This window comes from Rhea pennata, chromosome 2 (assembly GCF_028389875.1).
Source record: "Rhea pennata isolate bPtePen1 chromosome 2, bPtePen1.pri, whole genome shotgun sequence".
Classification (NCBI taxonomy): Eukaryota; Metazoa; Chordata; class Aves; order Rheiformes; family Rheidae; genus Rhea; species Rhea pennata.
The window spans coordinates 155,948,004-155,967,103 of NC_084664.1; the positions used below are offsets into that span (position 1 = coordinate 155,948,004).

Genomic DNA, 19,100 nt, shown 5'->3' on the forward strand with positions numbered 1-19,100 from the left:
ATGTTGGTATAATTAATTTGCATATTGATTTAATTAAGTCTTCCTAGCTGCCCTTTGTGTGTGCTGGTACTTGTTCTACTTTCAGATGACTGGGTTCAGTAGAGCACCCTGGAGAGGGGATGAGAACTCACTGATGAAAACCAACAGGGCCGTTCCAGGTGAATGGTCCTCTTGCGATTTACTTAGAAGCATCATATGCGTCACTCACCCATTTAGTAGCCAGTCTACCAGCTCATAAGTGAACTTATCCAAACAATGTTTGCTATAAAGACAGGTGAAGGCTGTGTTATGCGCAGGGTTGCCTCATTGACAAAAGGGGACGGAGCTCTTGCATTGCAAGATGGGCTCCATCCCATTTTGCATCCTTCTTTGTTTTATTAGTATAGAGGCAGCTAATATATTTGGTAAGTACACTTATTCTTTCCCTTAGCTTGTGTCCAGTAACAACTGTGCTCCTGTGATCTTTGCGCTGCTCTTTGTGTTTTTCACTAAGTGAAAAATGAGACAGAGGTAGCTATGGTTTTGCATGTTGCACAGTGGAACAGGATCTTGAATCTTGTATATTACTAATTTACCTACCTATTGTGTGATGTGCAGATTGAGTCTAGGTTCCAGGTTAAATCCCAAACATTGAGGATCTGTAAAAGGTCGGGGTTAGTTAAGTTCAGTAAGCTTGTTTTGGGGTTGAAAAAAAGGAAGAATGGACTGGACCGGATAAGAAGCTTGGGTGGTATTATGGTGATGTAAAGGTCTTAGGGTATGTCATTTTTTTTTGTGTGTGTTCCACCATCAAATTTAGGCTTGATCCTAATTAAGTTGCTAGAATGCTGTCCCTAGTTCTATTCTTGGTCTGTTTAAAGAACAAGAATTTGATGGTTCTCCATAAAAAGCAATTTGAACCACTCCTTGATCTCCTAACTCAGATGCTTTAGTAGTCTCTCTCTGACACCATAGAAGGGATCTCCACTCATTCTGGAGCAGTTGGCTTAGAGTCACATTAGAGATCAAAATAGTGTGGAATTTATCTAAACGTGGATGTCTATATATGAGCTAACCTAAGCTCCTTTTACAATTTTGTGTAAAAATTTGTATGGTCTTACAGGGGCATAGTAAGAACTCACAGAGAAATGATTGAGAGTTCTTTAAGTGCACAGAAACCATCTCTGATTAAAGAAGTTCATGAGCTGCAAATTACTGAAGACTGCAAAGTATTCATGATTCTCATTATATATTTGCACTGCTAGATCTACGGTGACCCTGACTAAATACTGGATTAGATGAACCTTCAGTTAAATCACTGAATCTGTGTTTTTGTTTAGTTTGTTTTATAGGTGATAGAAAACTAGTCAATGGAAGTGAAAGTGTGCTTAATCTTGTCTTAAAGTGATGCTGGTCTGTGGATTTTGACTTAACACATCTTGTCTGACTATAGTAACTACATCTCTGAGGACCATAGTGGAAGTACAAACAACTAGCTCAAATACAGAATCCCATGTCAGAACTCCTGGGTCCTACCATTATTCTAACTAGCCCTTTCCCTAGCTCATGTATCTCTTTGCTTTTAGTGAAGTGACACAAATTTAAGTTAACTGGTACTCTGTTCCATAGGGTTTTTTTTAGTATTTTCTCCTAACTTTGTCAGATTTTTGACAAAAATTGTTCAATTTTGAAGATAGGAGACTCTAAGATCAACTAATCTGTTCTGTAAAGAAGGAACTGTTGAATTTCATCATTCTTCTCAAACAACATCTCTATTTGATTTTTGAGAGAATTAAGAATTTACTGATTGTTTTCTTGCTAGGTGGCTTCAGCAGTTAATCCCTTGTACTTTGAAAGGCGCTTCTAATGTGAATGTCTGATGCTGACTATTAGGCATTGATTCTTTCTAAGTCTTTTGTGGAATAAAGTAGAAACACTTTCTCCTTTTGGTAGAACAGTAAACGAAATAGACTTAGTGGTGATGTCCTTCTGAGAACTAGATGTGGCTATGGCAAAACACTGTTTTGTGGAGGTAGCCGCAACTAATCTTGAATAAGTAAATTGTTTCAAGTACTAGAAGATGATAATCATGTTAGTACAGAACAGGGCAGGAGCTAATTGTGTACAGGCCTGGGAGAGGTGTTCATGGCCACCTTCATCACGTGCCTCTGGCACCCCAGCTAGTTTTTTCTGTGCTGCCCTGTGCGGCAATGCACACAAGAAGATGTGAGAAAGTAATCAGGGAGGGATTGTGGACCTGGGGCTTTTCCAGCCAGCACTGGCACTATCGGAGTTTTGATAAGAATAGGTTCATAGTGAAACTGCTTTTATGTCTCTACCTTCTTGCTGCTTTCAGAGTACCAGACAGATTCCCAGCCTTTAAGACCATGTGAACTTCAGAGGGAAAAGGCTTTTTCAGAAGGAGGAACCTACATTCCTCAGTGCTCAGAGGATGGCCAGTTCAGGTAACTCATCTCAGCTGTTATTCTGCTGGTTTTGTATGTAATCTTTCATTAGTAATGAAAGCTTTAACTTTGGTTTTGAAGGAGGGGGAGAGTGACTGAAGGATTTCATTGAGCCATGTTGCAGATCCAGCCTCTCCTGAATTAATTACCTCTTGCTTGAAATAATTTCTGGGTTATTGTTTAGTCTAAGATTAATAGACTGATCTCGGCAGCAGTATTTGTGTGTTGTGTTAAATACTTGGTACAGGTTATTGCATTCTATGACAGCTGCCTTCCCATGCACGCTTACAGGCCCAGGACCTGTGATCAGCGTGCCAGCTGGCGTAACTGAGCCAAGCTGACTGGGGCACTCTATTCACAGTGCTGTAAGTGCACAGTTTGGTTTCTTTCCAAAGGCAGTAAAAGAACCAGAACGCTCACTGAGAGTCCATGGAGCAATGTATTAGAAAACAGTGTATGGCTTGAAGATGCAAGAAGTTAATGAGTTAAAGCTGAGGCTGAGGGAGAGTGCAAACCATAATGCTCTTTAGTGTTATCTTGCTGTTGTTGCCTAAGATGAGGGACCAAGATTATGCTAGATTTGACTTAGAAAAGGTCTCAAAATTTACAGTGACTCTCAAATACTGGGAAGCAGAATTCTGTCCAATCTACTTTCTTCCTGAATGACTTCAAATCACTTTTCAGCAGTTACTGAAAACTTCAGAGATTTGCTAGAATTAAGAAGAGCTGCCATGACGTAGACCCCAGGATATTTAGAGCCATCAGGAATGCAGTCCTTCTGATTCCATTATTTGTGGTTTTATAGTACTTATCCTGCATCTTTGTCATGCTTTATGTCTTGATTTATATCCTGTACTGACTGAGGACTCTGTAGATAATGAATAAAATGTGTAATGTACATTCTCCTTCAGAACAGTTCAGTGCAGTAGGAATGGACTTTCCTGTTGGTGTGTGGATGAGAATGGCATTGAGGTACCTAGCAGCAAACAGAATGGATACCCTGTATCTTGTAAGTCAGACATTTCTATTTTTATTCCAAGCGCCATGAATTTGAATGGTTGAAATCAAGAATGAGTTAGCTCTGGATGTTAGAGAAGTCTAGTTTGTAACTTACTGAGTCTTTCCTGTGAAAGCTCTGGATTTCTCTTGAGGTGATCATGAAAACCTGATATACCTAGATAGCTGCTGTTCATAAAGGATACCTGGATGTAAATCATGTATGAAAGATCCACTTATTGTATGTCTTTTGACTTAGAAAGCTTCAGCACATCCATCACAGGTTTCTACGTAGTGATTTTCATGAGCTCATGTCCATCAGTGTTCTGAGGCCACCTGGATGACAGACTCAGAATTTGCAACTCTGAGAAATCTCAGGTGTTGTCCTAAATGATTTTGTGCCCAGCAAGTACCTTCTTCTAACGATGCCTCTCTTTGGTATAATAGGCTTATCCTTTTGCCAGCTACAAAAGCAGAGGATCTTGGTGAGTCGCTACATCAACAGCAGTAGCATCTCCTACATCCCTCAGTGCTTGGATTCAGGAATGTTTGATATGGTGCAGTGTGACACGGAGCTGGGTCAGTGCTGGTGTGTAGACCTGGAAGGAATGGAGATTTATGGCACCAGGCAGAGAGGAAAGCCAACAAAGTGTAAGTAGTATTCAACAAAAAGGAAGGTTTTGTGGGGATGGAAGGTTTGGCTTGAATGAAAAGTTAGCAGATCAGGAGCTTGGACACTGACATACATTCATCCTATGTAGCTGTAGGTGCTCCACTGAGGAATTTAAAACAAGCGTCTATGTTCTCATTGGCTATAAAGGAAACTAAGGCACTTTGCTTAGGTTTTCTGTGTTCATTGTAATGGTTCTGAGCCCTTTCCAAACGATGATTGTTTGACTGTTCATGTGAAAATAAACAACAATAAGCAATATCCTTTTCCAATCAGGTCCAGGAAACTGTGAGATCCGAGACCGTCGCATTCTTCATGGGGTTGGGGAGAAGAGCTCACCTCAGTGTTCACAAGATGGAGAATTTTTCCCTGTCCAATGCAAGTTTGTCAACACTACAGACATGATGGTTTTTGATCTTGTTCATAATTATAACAGGTAAGAGCTTAGGCTCCTGAAAAAAGGAAGGCAATTCTGCGTATCTCTTCAAGTCAGTATCTTACTGCACTTTTTCACATGACACCCTTCTGTCACCCTATCTATCTTTAATTCCTGATGATGGATAAACCAAGTAAAGAACTTTCTTCTTCTTTTGACTTAAATTTGCTTATCTAGAAGAGCCTAACAGTCTATCCCTGTAATCTAACCAAAAAATCTTTGCACGTCACATTGGATATCACATTGCAATAATGTTGTACAAGAGTATGTGGGCTACCTACCAGACTGACACAGAAGAGCAAATGAGATAGGTGCAGAAGGGGAAGAGAAGTTTGGATGTATAAATGAGATTAAGAAAAAAAAAATCCATGTGGGATATGAAAACATAAGGACAGAGAGCCAAGTGGCAAGATAAGAAGAGCAAGTTCCACATGACAGAGTAGAAGATGCTCATTGGTTTACATAGTGCCAGTTACTTATATATGCAAGTAAGTAGGGATGAAGAAGGGGTGCTGCAATACAGATTGGCCTCTAGTGGCTGGAGCAGGCAGAGGAAGTTTTCAAAATGTTGTATCAAATGACTGTCCAGAGAAAACATGCAATGGGAACACAAAGCAGTTGTCCTGTGGAGGAACCAGAAGTTAATGCTCACATGGAAAAGCTCTGGGAAAGGGGAACTGCAGAGCAGAGTTCCCTTTGGTGCAAACAGTCCTGAGAAATCTTTTAGTTTCTTACAAAGTGGAATTTTCTCAATCAATGCCTTTCTCTGTTGGAGGGCAGTGGGATAAATATAATGTCTCATTCTGACTCGACTCTAAAATAGCAAAAGCATTTTATTTTAAGTGTCAATTTTGCCATTTTGAGGAGGTGGTTGTTTAAGCAAAAAGAAAGGCAGGCCCAAATACACAGTGCAAATTTGTCAGAGCTTCAAGAGAGGTTATTTTAACAAGAGCTAAATAATTTGGCTTTTTCACGTGTTGGCCTGCAGAGTGCAGAAATTCTAAAACAGCAGTTACAGAGAAGAAAGCAATGCTTTAATTTAACATTCTTTTGCTCCCTTTGGGAAGTTTTCCTGGAACAGGCCTGCAGGATAGGACTTTTCTTATGTCCACGTCGTGTCATTAATCAAGGCAGGACTGTTTCATTTCCAGCTGTCTACCTTTCTAATTACTGCATTGACTTGGCTCATTACCATCCTCTCTGTTTCAGACTATTATTATATTTTCACAATATTTGTGCAAGATAAGGAAATGTCATTATCCCTTCCTATAAACAGGAGGCCACAACACAAAGTTGAAGTTGCATACTAAGTTCCACTGCAGCAGAAGAGGGATATTTTAAAAGTTTAGGGTTCCTTTTCTGACCATTGGAAAAACTTTCTTTTACCCCAAAGACTGATTTTCAAAATCTAGACATGTCAGTTTGTCAGTCTAACTCCCTTCCCATATTGTTTCTCCACACCCTTATAACCATTTGAGAATAAATCAATGTACTTTTAAAAGTAAATGGAGAAATTAAAAGAAAAAAAAAAAAAAAAAAAAAAAAAAAGGAGAGCAAAGAGTTTTCCAAGAGAAAGGCTTCTGGAAAGAAAGATGACCCGAAATCTCCTACCATCCTTTGATGATTTGACTGCTGTTACTTATTTTGTAGACTGTGCCCAGGTCCCACTTGGATGGGCAGTAATATAGAAGATCTTGTAGCAGATAGGCAAGAGGGCTCAAGAACTCAAAAATCAAGGAGAGCTTTTTAGTTTCTCGCTATCATTTTCATCAGACTAAAGACTCGGGGTCAATGTCTTATCCCTGCTTACTGGATGTTCAGGCCTATTATGTATTATTTTACTGGTAGTGTAAAAAGCATGATTTGATATTCTCCATCTGCTTCTGTGCAGTCAATAAGAAGGGCAGATACAACTTGAGCTGCATATTCAAAAGCTAAAAAAGATATTGGCAAACCTGCTTTTGAAGATCAGTAAGAAGTTATCTTTTTTTGGAGGCCAAAAGCAGAGATTCATAATTGGAGGAAAGGATCAAAAACTTTGCATTTGTCTACTTTCCCATGTTTTGAAATCTATTTAAATAGAATTTAAGATTCTATTAAAATAGATTCTTAAAAGAAAAGAAGCTGTAGGAAGAGAGTTTTCCAAGTAAAGTAAATGAAGTTCTATCCTTATATTTATATGGGCCTAATTTATATCCCTTTGCTTTTTATTTAGCCATGCTCTCAACTAAGAACAAAAATAAGCAAGATGATAGGATATGACTGTACATCTAGTCCCATATTAAAAGTAACATAATTATGTTCATGATTATGTTCATAAAGCTGAGGATGAAAATAAAGCAGCATGCAGTGTGGGTTTTTTTTTTTTTTTTTTTTTTTTTTGGACATCCTGTTTCAGTAAATGGGATGTTGAGATGCTGAGGTGTGAGCTCCAAGGAAGTGAGCAGTGAAGAAGGCTGCCTGTGAATACAATGGCATTGCTCTCACAAGAAGCGAACAGATCATACTTCTGACTGGGAAATAACCGGTGCATGGTAATTCAGGGGAACTGAAAGCTCTTTAAATGCTCCAAATCATTCATATCCATGTGTATGTAGAAGACCAGAGAAGAACAAGGATTGGCTGATTATGTCTTAAATTGTTTTCTGTTTTTTTTTTTTATTGATACTAGCAGAAATCTCTTTGTGTCCTGAAGTGTGAATTTTTGATTGCCTTTGGCGTGCCATGTCAGCAGTATAGCATTTCTCAGGTACGTTGCAGACTGCAGATGTTAGAGCAGGTTCCAGTGGGATGGCACCAGAGCTGAGGCTGGTCCACAGCCCAGTTAGATGAAGAAAGTACCCAGTATAAGAAAGAGAAGAAAGTACAGCAGAGGTCCATGCTGTACAAATCCTGAAATGAAACACAAATACTTCTTTGTTGTCATCAAAGGACCTTCACAAGCTCTTTGTAAGAAGCTGCTTTTGCTTCCAGGCTCCCAGAGGTGTTCCAGACATTCAGTTCTTTCCGGAGAATGTTTCCAGAGGTCTCTGGGTACTGCTACTGCGCTGACAGTCTGGGGAGAGAGTTAGCAGACACTGGTAGGTGCCTTCTAGGCTCTGACACTTCAATTTGAAGGGCTTTGAATTCCCTAGGAAAAGGGTAAATAATAAGTATCGGTCTTCAGCTTTGTTAAAGCCTTCAGTTTTGTTTTTGCAAGAGGTAAGAATATGTGACAACAAATGTGACCTCTTTAGTATCCATAGGAAAGGTTGGTCTTCTCTAGTGAAATTCTCTCTCTCAAAGTGAATATCACCCTTATGAACTAGAGTTACTTCATGACAGCTAACCCTGTCTTTTTTTGGGTTGGTCAAATAGGATGGCCCAGTTTACTCCCTCTGTCCACATTAGAAAGCTGTTTCATATTCAGTGAGTTCTATTAACAGCTGAAGGGAAATACAGTGTGTCCAGTTCTGGGCTCCCCAGGACAACAGAGACAAGGAGCTACTGGAGAGAGACCAGCAAAGGGCTATGAGGATGCTCAGAGGGCTGGAGCACCTGCCCTACGAGGAACGGCTGCGAGAGCTGGGCCTCTTGAGCCTGGGGAAGAGAAGACTGAGGGGGGATCTGATCAATGTGTACAAGTACCTGAAGGGAGGGTGTCAAGGGGATGGGGACAAACTCTTTTCAGTTGTCCCGTGTGACAGGACAAGAGGCAATGGGCAGAAACTGAAGCACAGGAAGTTCTGCCTGAGCGTGAGGGGGAATTTCTTCCCTGTGAGAGTGACGGAGCACTGGACCAGGTTGTCCAGAGAAGTTGTGGAGTCTCCTTCTCTGGAGATCTTCACGGCCTGCCTGGATGCAACCCTGTCCACCATGCTGTAGGTGACCCTGCTTGAGCAGGGAGGTTGGACTGGATGATCTCCAGAGGTCCCTTCCAACCTTACTGATTCTATGATTCTGTAACGGGCCTGGAGATTCAACGATTCCCTTCTTGCTCAGATGGTCCTTCCTCTTCTCTCATAATTTCAGGATTGCTTTCAGATATGTTAGTAGCTGATGGGACATTTTGGAAGGAAGAGCAGGTCTTCCAAGAAAGAGTGATGGGGAGTTTGGGGACTCCTAGCTCTAAAGATAGCTCTATTACATTTTTCTTTCTTTTCTTTTTTTTTTTTTTTTTTTTTTTTTTTTTAAGTGAGGACTTGAGTGCCAGAAGTAAAAAGTTTGTGCACTCAGAGAAATCACTGCATCTCTTTACATTTAGTTAACAGTTACACAACCAAAATAATTAGGAATTGTTTTCTGGAAACAATTGATAGTGATATAAATGCACAGTATATCACTACTTTGCACTACTGCAAACTGCACATAACCCAAACACAGCAAAGTGCAATTCTTAGAGTTACTGGATTTTTTTTTTTTATGCTCGTTTTGGTAGATGCCAAGGCATAAAGCTGGTGGCCGTGCATTGTATGGTACAGTGTATCAGGGTTATGCAGTATATTAGTCCCCATTTGTCTGCTTGGAAGACTTTTTCCTGATAAGTTTCCTATTCTGCCACTCTGGTATGAAGCAGGTAATTTCTCTCTTAAAATCTGATTGTGTTCTGAAAATGTCTGTCTTTTCTAGGCTTGGAACTCTTGCTTGATGAAGTTTATGATACGATTTTCTCTGCATCGGAGCCTGCCCGCATATTCACGGAGACAAGTGTATATCGGATCCTGAAGAGGCGGTTCTTGGGGATTCAGCTGGCTACCTCTGGCAAGTTCCGATGTAAGTAGCACCAAGTGATGCCCTTTAAATAGGGCTTCAGTTTTGGAGCTCATATATGACAGCTGCAAGCATGGAGAGTTGTTCTAATGATCTCTTGCACTGAAAACATACGGTATCACAACTCCAGTGCAAGAATCAAGGTCCCCGAATTGCAGCTACCGTCTAATCTCTGTGCGTTGTATCTTCTTACCAGCAGATTGTACCTGTCTTCTGATCAAAGTTTTCCCAAGCACCTGAAGTTCACGTTACCTTAAAGCCCATGAACTCTCACTTTAGAGTGTGACGGCCTGTTTCTTGGATGGGATTCTACAGACGGATCTTGATGAATGTTCCCTGTTTATAGTCGCACAATAAGAAATAGAAAGGATCTTAGGTCAGCCACAGAACACTTGATGCCTAGGAGGCTGTGCAAGAGTTTATAATGCCTTAGCCAGTGAGGCTGAACTTACGGATCTGTTTTTGTGTTTGTTCCCTCCTACCTTGGGCCAAATGAGTTTTACTGCCTACTGAGAATCAGCTTTGTGGGACAGGAGAGAAAGTAGTTCCTTCACTGTCCTAAACCAGGGGCCCAAATGAATTGCCTTGCTTGAGGAGAGATTGTATCCCTTACTAAGAGGTTTTGTCACCCGGAGATATTAAGCAGATACCACTGAAAGTCTTCTAGCTGCATAGGTCATATAATTTTTATATTTCTGAGGTGAGCCGATCATTTTGAAGGATCTGGAAAGCATCTTCCTCCTTAGCCTGCACAGTGTTATGAAATAAGCTCTGACTGTAGCTAGAAACAGCATTTGTAAGCAAAGATTAAGCTATAACAACCACAAGGTGGAGATGTGACCATGTTCTTAGTCACAGGTGGCAGCTGGTTGGGTGAATTATCATGATTTCACACTATCACCTGAAGCCATGCATGTTAGGCTCTGCCAGGAAAATTTTCAGACTTTCTTGACAGACAGTAGGTTCCCATGTGGTTGCTCTTGCTGCTTCACCCCAGTAACTGAATGCAATTGAAAAGATCTTGAAGATGAGAAATGTTTGGGCCCTTGGATCTTATGTTTTTATAAATAATCAAAGTTTCTGTTGGAAAGGCTGAATCTATTATTGTAGAGATCATAACTTATCTCATAAAATTTGGCTTACCAAGCTTTGATTTCTCTGCCATTAAGACCAATTTGACAGGAGTAAGTTCCTCCTTTCGCTCCATCCCTCCATGGGGAATAAAGTTGGTGGTCTCAGACTCAAAGCTCCAAAGTCAAAGGTGTAGAGCATTTTGCTGGAACAACACTTCATTCTCTGCAGAAACATTTATGTTTGTCCAGTCAAGTAAAAAAGTTCTCTTCCCCAAGGCCAAGCACAGAGGAAACGGAAGAGGTTTGCCCTGCCACAGCCTGAGCATTATCTGTTGTGCTTGTATCTCAGTGTCCCAGGTTTCACATCTGGCTCCATTGACTAGCTTTATATTTGCATTAAGGGCCAGAGGTGTAGCCTCCAGCATGGCTCACTGAATGAGAGATGATGTTGTTCTCTCTAGTTATGACTGAAAAATACATGGAGGTTTTACTCTCTGTTAGCTTTCAGGATCAAACACCTACAGCAGAAAACTGTGGGGCCAGCTCTTCTAGGGGGAAGAGGATGGAGAATTTCCAGCTGGGGCTAGTACTTGAGAGGTTTCAATGAAAACAGACAGGAAATTAAACTTTTAATTTTTTTTCACAGGCTTGACAAAAAATAGGCAAGAAATGAGATCAAGCAGAGATGGGCTCTGACACTTGAATATTTCCCTCCTTAATGCATACTGTTTTTTCTTCCAGGCCCTTCAAAATGTGAGGTTGAACGGTATGCAGCTCTTCGTTACCAGCATGCATACATGCCATCGTGTGATACTGATGGAGGCTACACGCCAGTGCAGTGTCATCAGGGAGGACAGTGCTGGTGTGTGGACTCCAAAGGGCAAGAGATCCAGGGCACTAAGAGACAAGGAGAGCCCCCAGCTTGTGGTATGTATTAGCTTTGGAAAAGGAAATATTGTGAGAACACTTCTTGTGTGCATGGCTGTTGTGGCTCTCGTGGCTTGCTCCAGTCCATATGTGCATTCTTTTTATTTCTTGGAAAAATCAGAGTTGAGGACAATAATTTGATAGTAGTTGTCCAAATGTGGTGTAAATACCAGCTGTTGTTCCTCAGTGCTTTCTCCCAGCTGGTATCTGTGAGAGGCCAATCTTGCAGTCCATGGAAGACGTCAGAAGAGAAAAGGAGATAGCAAATGCCATTGACATTCACATTAGCTTTTAATTCAAACTGGGCCCATGAGGGACTTTCTGTCTCTCTGAACTTTATCTGCTGTAGATATTTTCTCTTAAGAAAAAATACGAATAACCAATTCTCTTCTCAGTTTTCACAAATTCCAGTGTTCAAAAACTGAGATCCAAAAATCTCACTGGGATTCAGAATCAGAGCATCAGAATAAATTATTAAATATCATATTACTTTTATTTTTCTTTTTGACGTTTCTTTAGCCTTTTAATTTTATACACATTCAAGCTTTTCTTTACAGCCATGGAATCTGTGGCTTATCTACAACCTCTTGACTCCAGCAGCTGGAGGGGTAAGGCACAAGGGCGGTGTATTTGGCAGTATAAGGAAACCAGTGCTGGCATTTGTGACTATCCTCTGTCTTTGGTGCAATGCTACTGAACTTCTGAATTCTCTCTCTCTCTCTCATCTGGTGCAGTTTTGTTTACTATCTCTCTGACTATGTATTTGGCCATGAAAATTGTCAAATCCAGTTAAAAAAACCAACCAACCAAACAAACAAAAAAAACTTTGGAAAAGGCATATGAGTTTGCACTTTGAGAGAGGTATCATTAAGAATACACCATCAATTCAATACCCCAAATGGAAAATGACAGTAGAAATGTCAAAGAGCCTGAGGGGAAGAGGGAGAGTAGTTAAGAAACCTTTGCTCTGAAGAGGAATACCTAAATATTCAGGATTGTGTTGGTGGGGTGGGGCACAAGGTTTTGACAAAGGCAGCCTTCAGGGAAGTTAATTACTCTGTCTACTAGACATCATCTTACCCTTTAGATAAAGAAAGAAGGAATCAGTGCTGGGTTTCACGATTCCAGGTTGCTCAAAATGCTGTAGGCACAGACAGGCTTACTGTAAAATGAAAATGTTAGGATGCCTCTGAGGCTGATCACCAAGGATATTGCAAGGAAACCTCTGAGAGGCCTCGCCATATGTTGGGACTAGTTGTTTTCTCTTTGAATGTGCTTTGCTGACCCCTCCTGATGATTTTTGAGGCATGGCTTGAGGCTGCTTGCAGCTTTTATTGGCCGACTCAGGAAATTTAAAGAGAGAAAACTTCTATAGAGATTTTTCAGGCTAACTCCTGAGAAGGTATTTCATGAGGATATAGCTGGATGGGTTCAGGCAGCTACATGATATGTGTGTCCTTTCTGTTCTGCTCTGTTTAGTTTCTTTTTGAATATCTTCTACACTCAACACTCAGCAACATGAGCTCTGTATGAGGCAGAGATGTACTTGCAAGGGGGGTGTCAGGTACTTGCATGACCTGGAGCACCAGACTCGCTTGATAGGGTGATGTTCCTTCACAGACCTATGGTAAATTAATCCCAGAAGTGCTTTGCTGTTTATTCCTTCTCTTTCCACCTTGATTTTTGTTCAACAGTGCGTAAGAAGGGAGGACATTTAAAAACTATAATTTTCATATTTCATTTTTCTGGAATTGTGTAAGATTTATGCTAATTCATTGGTCCCTGAGGGAATGTTCTTCATCCCTGTTACCAAGAGCCAATGCTGAAAATGGAAGGGGCACATCCTACAGAAAATGGCTTTACAAAGGGACCACTGTGAGGGACACTGAGTCAATGCCAGGAACTGGACTGTGGGACAAGGATACTAAAGGAGAAGAGAGAACGATGATGATGATGATCACAGAGCCTAAAATTACCTGCTGAACTATTTGAGTAGCTCCTAAGATTTCCAACCTTTTTGGTTTATACTCTCAGACTAAAAAGGGAAAATGAAATCTAAGAGGCTAGATGGGACAGCAAGTGTCTGTCTGAGCCCAGAAAACCTGTTTGCTTATGTGCCCTAAGACACAGAGTATCTAGCTATTCAGCTGGCGTAATTAGCATCCAAGTACTGCTTAACTTGAACTCTTCAGCCAAAGTTACTGGGTAGGCCATAAGAGGCTTTGGCATGAGCTTTAAGAGAGTAAAATCAGGCCTCTGAAGTTGTTAACAGAGTTCACTGACTGCTTTATGCCTGAATTTAGAATAAATGGGGACAGGGGAGAAGCCCTCAGGAAGCCATGATGGAGCAGGCTGAAGCTACTTATCTGGCATCCTCTCTCTGAAAGGGATGAGAGTGCTGTTTATGAAGAAAATATGAGAAACAGGGCAAATGCAGAGTGACTCTTCCATATATCCTCCCTGTTGCCTGCAGCCTAGAAAGTTCCTATACTGGAGGTTGAACCTAAACCATTTTGTTTATGGAGTCATCTCCCAAAGATTTGTCTAGTCTCTCTTTAACCTTTTATCCTTCACAGCATCCTCTGCAAAGAGTTCCACAATCATAGTTATGTGCTCTACTTTTTGGTTGTTTCATATTTTCCCTCTAGACCCTCATAATTTTTGCTCTGTGAGAAATACTGAATAATAATTGTCCACTGTGAATGATGTAGAGAATCCAGATTTAAAAAATCTTTACCGTATTTTTTTCCCAAACTGAATAATTTTCATCCTGCAGAAGCTGATCTATCCTCAAATTATTTTTGTCTCTTTTCTCTATAATTAGGCTGATCCTGTCTCAAGAAAAGGTAACCATATGGCACACACTTTAAGCTGGTGCATGCATGCCAGACATTTAGTCAGTGGCGTAATGATACTGTCTGTTTTGTTCTCAGTGTCTGTCTTTTACATCTGTCAGGTCTTTCCTTTTCTGATCTCTGTTGAGCCTTAAGTTAGCATATTCAGAGATCCTTCTTCAGTGATGATTTGTGCCCTAATCTGGAGGCACTGCTATGTGTGAATGTACATAAATATATCCAAGTATGTGTACGTAGGATTGTTTTTCCTATGTGTTAGCTATGCTCTGACATTGAATTTTCTCTGCTGTTGTAATGCCTAATCACTTTCCATTGTGTGTCTTTGCCATCACCTGTACTCTTGATATTTTTGGGGGTATTAGCAAATTTGTTTAGTTCATTACTTCATCAGTTAGAAATGTGGATCCCTTCACAGAACTTGATGGAAATGCATAGAGGTCCACCTCCATGTGAAAGTGGCACTTATCTTTACTCTTTGTTTTGCTGTTTAACCCATGATGGAGGTGATATCATCTCCATCTGTCCTGTTGAAACACTTTTGCAGAAAAGCCTTTGTTAATGCCAGTATCCTGGACTGATCACCCTTTATTTACCCACTCCTTCAGAGAACTGTGATAAGTTCGAAAGATGCAAGTTCTCTCCACAGAACTTCATTGACACTCCCTCAGTACTTTATTCATTACTGTTCTGTTCTCTTCCTTGTTGTTTCTACAAGTTTATCTAGACTAGAAGTTAGACTTTTTACTGAAATGAGGGACCTGATCCTTGACGTTTTATTACTGTCAACGTTATCAATTTCTTTTCAAACTATTTCTGATAGATGCTTCAGTGTAAAACTGAAGATATAGGTAGGAACCCTCAATACATTTCTCAGTGGTGAACACTGGTTTTAAATAACTGTTCTTCTTTGTCTGTAATGTGCTTCTCTCTCTTAGGTTCATATATTGCACTGGAGTTATCATGTTTCCATTAGAAGCAGGCATCCTACCAGAGAGTTGATGTATTATTTTTTTTTAAGACTTTGTGCATACTTTCAGCAATAGAAACAAGAACGAGGATTTATGCTTGAAAACAATAGAACCAGAAAAAGATCACAGAACAGAAAACTTAAACGTTTTGAAGGAGTGTTGCTTTCAATTTCTTTTGGTTGGAGAAGTTTACTTATGTTTTAGAGTGCTGCTGAGTGCGCTCTTCATCAGTGTGCCTGACATTTAGTTGAGGAACTAGAGAGAGATTAAACTACGCTTTTATTGGCTTCTGCTGAGGCTGCTGTGAAAGATATTTACAGAGTGGTAGGTTTAGGGGGGGGTAAAATTTGCATTTTTTTAATCTTTGTTTAGGTGAAGAACGCACATGCATCTCAGAGAGACGACGAGCCTTGTCCAGGATCTTCTATGGCCCTGCTGGGTATTTCAGTCAGCGCAGTTTGTTTTCCACACCAGAGGTACGGTCAGAGAAAATGGCTGGCTTCTCAAGACCTTGCCCTCCTCCCTTCAGGGAGCTGTTTCTGGACTCTGGATTGTCATCCCCGATCACGCAAAGTCAGTATGCCAGCCAGATTCTCCAGCTAGAATCTACCCTCAGTGAAGCTGTTACAGGGATATTTCCGTCAAGGGAACTGGCTCAAGTGGCACTGCAATTCACTGCTAATCCGAAGCGATTTCAAGAAAACCTCTTTGGAGGAAAGTTCTTGAAGAATTTGATACAGTTTAACTTCACTGGGGCACTTGGCACTAGTGGGAAATACAGCATTGGCCAGTTTTTCCGACAGGAAGGTGCAACAGAGAGGGATAATGGCCGGGACCATCTGGAATCAGCTGAGGCATTTCCATTGGAAATATCAAACAGCTCCATTTTGAGTCAACCTCTTATGAGCAGCTTTGGCCGTACAGTAACTCTACAGGATAATCAGAAGAGGATGAAATTCCTTTCCTCTGTCCTGGAACTCCCAGAATTTTTTACATTTCTTCAACAGGTGATTTCTGTCCCCCAAAACATTGCTGAAGATTTAGGTGATGTGGTGAAATTAGCATTGGGATCTAAAGACTGTGGCGAGGAGCCAAGGGATCTGTTTGTTCCAACATGCACCAAAGAAGGGAGGTATGAGGAAATTCAGTGCTATGCAGGAGAGTGCTGGTGTTTGGACACTCAAGGTAAGGAAGTTTCAGGCTCAAGAGTTCAAGGAAAACATCCAAGATGTCCCACTGATTGTGAAAAGCAAAGAAGAAGCCTGGAAAACTTGAAGCAAAGCCAGCCTGCAGGATCAGATCTCTTTGTTCCCTCTTGTACCAAGGATGGAGACTTTCTGCCACTCCAGTGTTATGGAACAAATTGCTTTTGTGTTGATTTTACAGGCAAGACTATTCCAAGAATAAGAGGAGAAGCTGGAGAGCCAATGCGTTGTAAGTCCTGAAGTCTGGGAATTTAAAGATGTATAGTTTTGCATAATTTAATTTTATTGATTTCATATAAATTGTTTATTCATATCTGGAAATGCATGGTTAGTGTATTCAAGTAGTATTGTCTGCTGCCAGCAAAGAATATCAGTCTGTGGTTTAGGGAGCCGTATAGTTGCAGGGCTACTTGGAATAGTAGGTAATACAGTGTATATAAATTTTGATACTGCAAAGCCAGTTCCTTTTTCTTTTGGTATGTAGAGAAGGCATGCTCAAAAGAGAAGAGCCTGAACTCATCTTGTTAACAGGCATTGAGTTCTGTCTCTGCTGAAGTGTGTGGCTAATATGTATAACGACCCTGATATCCATGAGACCTGGAGCATCTATGTAACTGAACATGCTCCCTAAACTTGCCCTTGCTATGTGAAAAAGCTCTTTTACTTCCAAGACCAAATAACATGTGTACTGTCACTGGCTAATGTTTGTGTTGAAAGCTGAGGAACTTCAGTGTATTAATCCATAAATCTGGAGTCATTTAGCTCAAAAATATATCCTCAACTTAATACGACTTTATAGAGGTCTGAACATAGGAGAGGGATTCAAAGGCTAATGGGTTTCTTATAAAGATCATGCAATTGGGCTAGAAAAATGAGTCACAAACAAATTAATTGCTTATTTAATTTATCATTAATTTAGCAGCTTAAATTAGCTTAATTTACTATTACATTTTGCTTGAGAACTACCGGCTAGCTCTTCTGCCCTTCTATTAATAAAATGTAATGGCAGAAGGAAGCATGCAGACTGAGGGTATTTCTTGAATGATTTTCTGAACTTCAGTGAAATACAAATGGCCTATCAACCAAGAGCTGAGCCTGCTCCTCACTTTGGAAGCAATAGCAGATTATTCAGTAGGTGATGATAGTGAAGACACTCTTTTGAATAGCAGTTTTCAGAAGTAGTGGGGAATTTATTTATTGCAGTGCTGTGAACCAATAGGAGATTTATTCATAGCAACCCATCTGGAGTGCAGTCAAAAATAAACAGGTTCATAACGGTCTGGTATGCTACAGGAGATGAGCACCTACGTTTTGCTTTTTGTAGAGCCACTTGGTGGCAAAATGAGATTTGGTTCTGGACTTGGCAGTTTCCAAAAGAAACAAATTTGCTCATGCATTTTGAAAGACAGTATTTCTATAAGCAGCTGCATATTTGAAAGAGAACAGGCAATGAGGACAACAGTAGTTGAAAATTCTTGTTATGTCCAAAGGAAAACAAAATCTGCCTTATTCAGGTAGTTCTAATGATACTAGAAGGTTTTAATCCTTACTCTGCCAAGGACTGGCTAAATAAGGATTAGCTGTCAGATTTCAAGTGTATCTGAAAACACTTCAGGAAAGTGATTATTAGAATTGAGCTCCTAACCCCCACTAAGAACAAAGGGCACCTAACATGCTCAGGTGTTTTTAAAAATCATATCTATATGCATCTTTCAGTGCTCACATGCGTTTGGAAATCTCACTGTGGTTCAACATATCAGAATTAGGGCCTCTTAATAATGGGCCAAAATGTTGTTTGTATTAGAACAAGTGATCAAATATTGGTTACAGTGGAAACTGAGGATGTTCATGTCAGGGGTATACCTTGGGTGTGCTCATAAGGTGTACTCTGCGTGTTTCTTTTCCCCAGGCCCAAGTGCTTGCCAAGTAGCAGCTGGTCAGGAGTTCCTACGGACTGTGGAACTCCTGTTGTCAGACCCAAGTGCTCTGTCTGAGCTCTCCAGCATTTACATCCCCCAGTGTGAAGCTGATGGTGCCTGGAAGCAGGTACAGTGCAGTGGCCCTCCTGAGCAAGCCTTTGAGTGGTACCAAAGGTGGATAGAGGAGAATAACGAAGGCAAAACTCAGCCTGTTGATAATCTGTTGAATGTAATAATTGGATATAAAGAGGCTGCTTCCAGAGGATTTTCAGCTTTTATTAAAGCTTTATATGAGGCCAGGCACCAGAATATCTTCCCAGCATTCACCAAATATTCATCCTTTGCTGATCTGTCACCCGAAGTGCTGGAAGGCAATGTGACAGATACATCTGAGAACATTTTACTGGATCCATATACATTCTGGCAGCTTCTGAATGGGCAACTGACCTATTACCCAGGAGCTTACACTGATTTCAGTGCTCCATTAAGCCACTTTGAACTTCGTGATTGTTGGTGTGTTGACAGCAAAGGTGAAGAGCTGCAAGGAACAAAAGCAAAAGTGAACCAGGTCCCAACATGTAAGTAACAATATCTGCATGTAAGTGTTTCTTGTCTTTGTTTTTATACCCATCCCCGCCCCCCCCCCCCCCCAAAAAAAAAAAAAAAAAAAAAAAAAGTCTTTTCAAGTACTGCAAAGTAGGAGATAACCATTTGGAGAAAGATCATTGATACAGTCATTACTGCTAGCCACCAAAGGTGGCGTAACTTGTTTCTGGAAAAAAAAGGGTCACTCAGCTTTGGCAAGCTTCCAAAGTTCCATATGAAGTTTGTGTGGATTTTATAATTTAGAACATGGAT

At 40.6% G+C, this 19,100-nt stretch overlaps 1 protein-coding gene across 1 annotated transcript in view; it reads left to right on the plus strand.

Annotated features, from left to right (window-relative positions):
* The first annotated feature begins 340 nt into the window (after positions 1-340).
* TG (thyroglobulin) overlaps positions 341-19,100 on the plus strand; it is a 168,504-nt gene continuing 149,744 nt past the window's right edge. Inside the window, exons 1-10 of the mRNA XM_062568427.1 lie at positions 341-404; positions 2,336-2,444; positions 3,356-3,453; positions 3,888-4,091; positions 4,387-4,546; positions 7,520-7,626; positions 9,155-9,298; positions 11,110-11,295; positions 15,491-16,552; positions 18,233-18,820. Of these exons, the coding sequence (XP_062424411.1) occupies positions 341-404; positions 2,336-2,444; positions 3,356-3,453; positions 3,888-4,091; positions 4,387-4,546; positions 7,520-7,626; positions 9,155-9,298; positions 11,110-11,295; positions 15,491-16,552; positions 18,233-18,820 (2,722 nt within the window). The remainder of the gene's footprint in view (positions 405-2,335; positions 2,445-3,355; positions 3,454-3,887; positions 4,092-4,386; positions 4,547-7,519; positions 7,627-9,154; positions 9,299-11,109; positions 11,296-15,490; positions 16,553-18,232; positions 18,821-19,100) is intronic.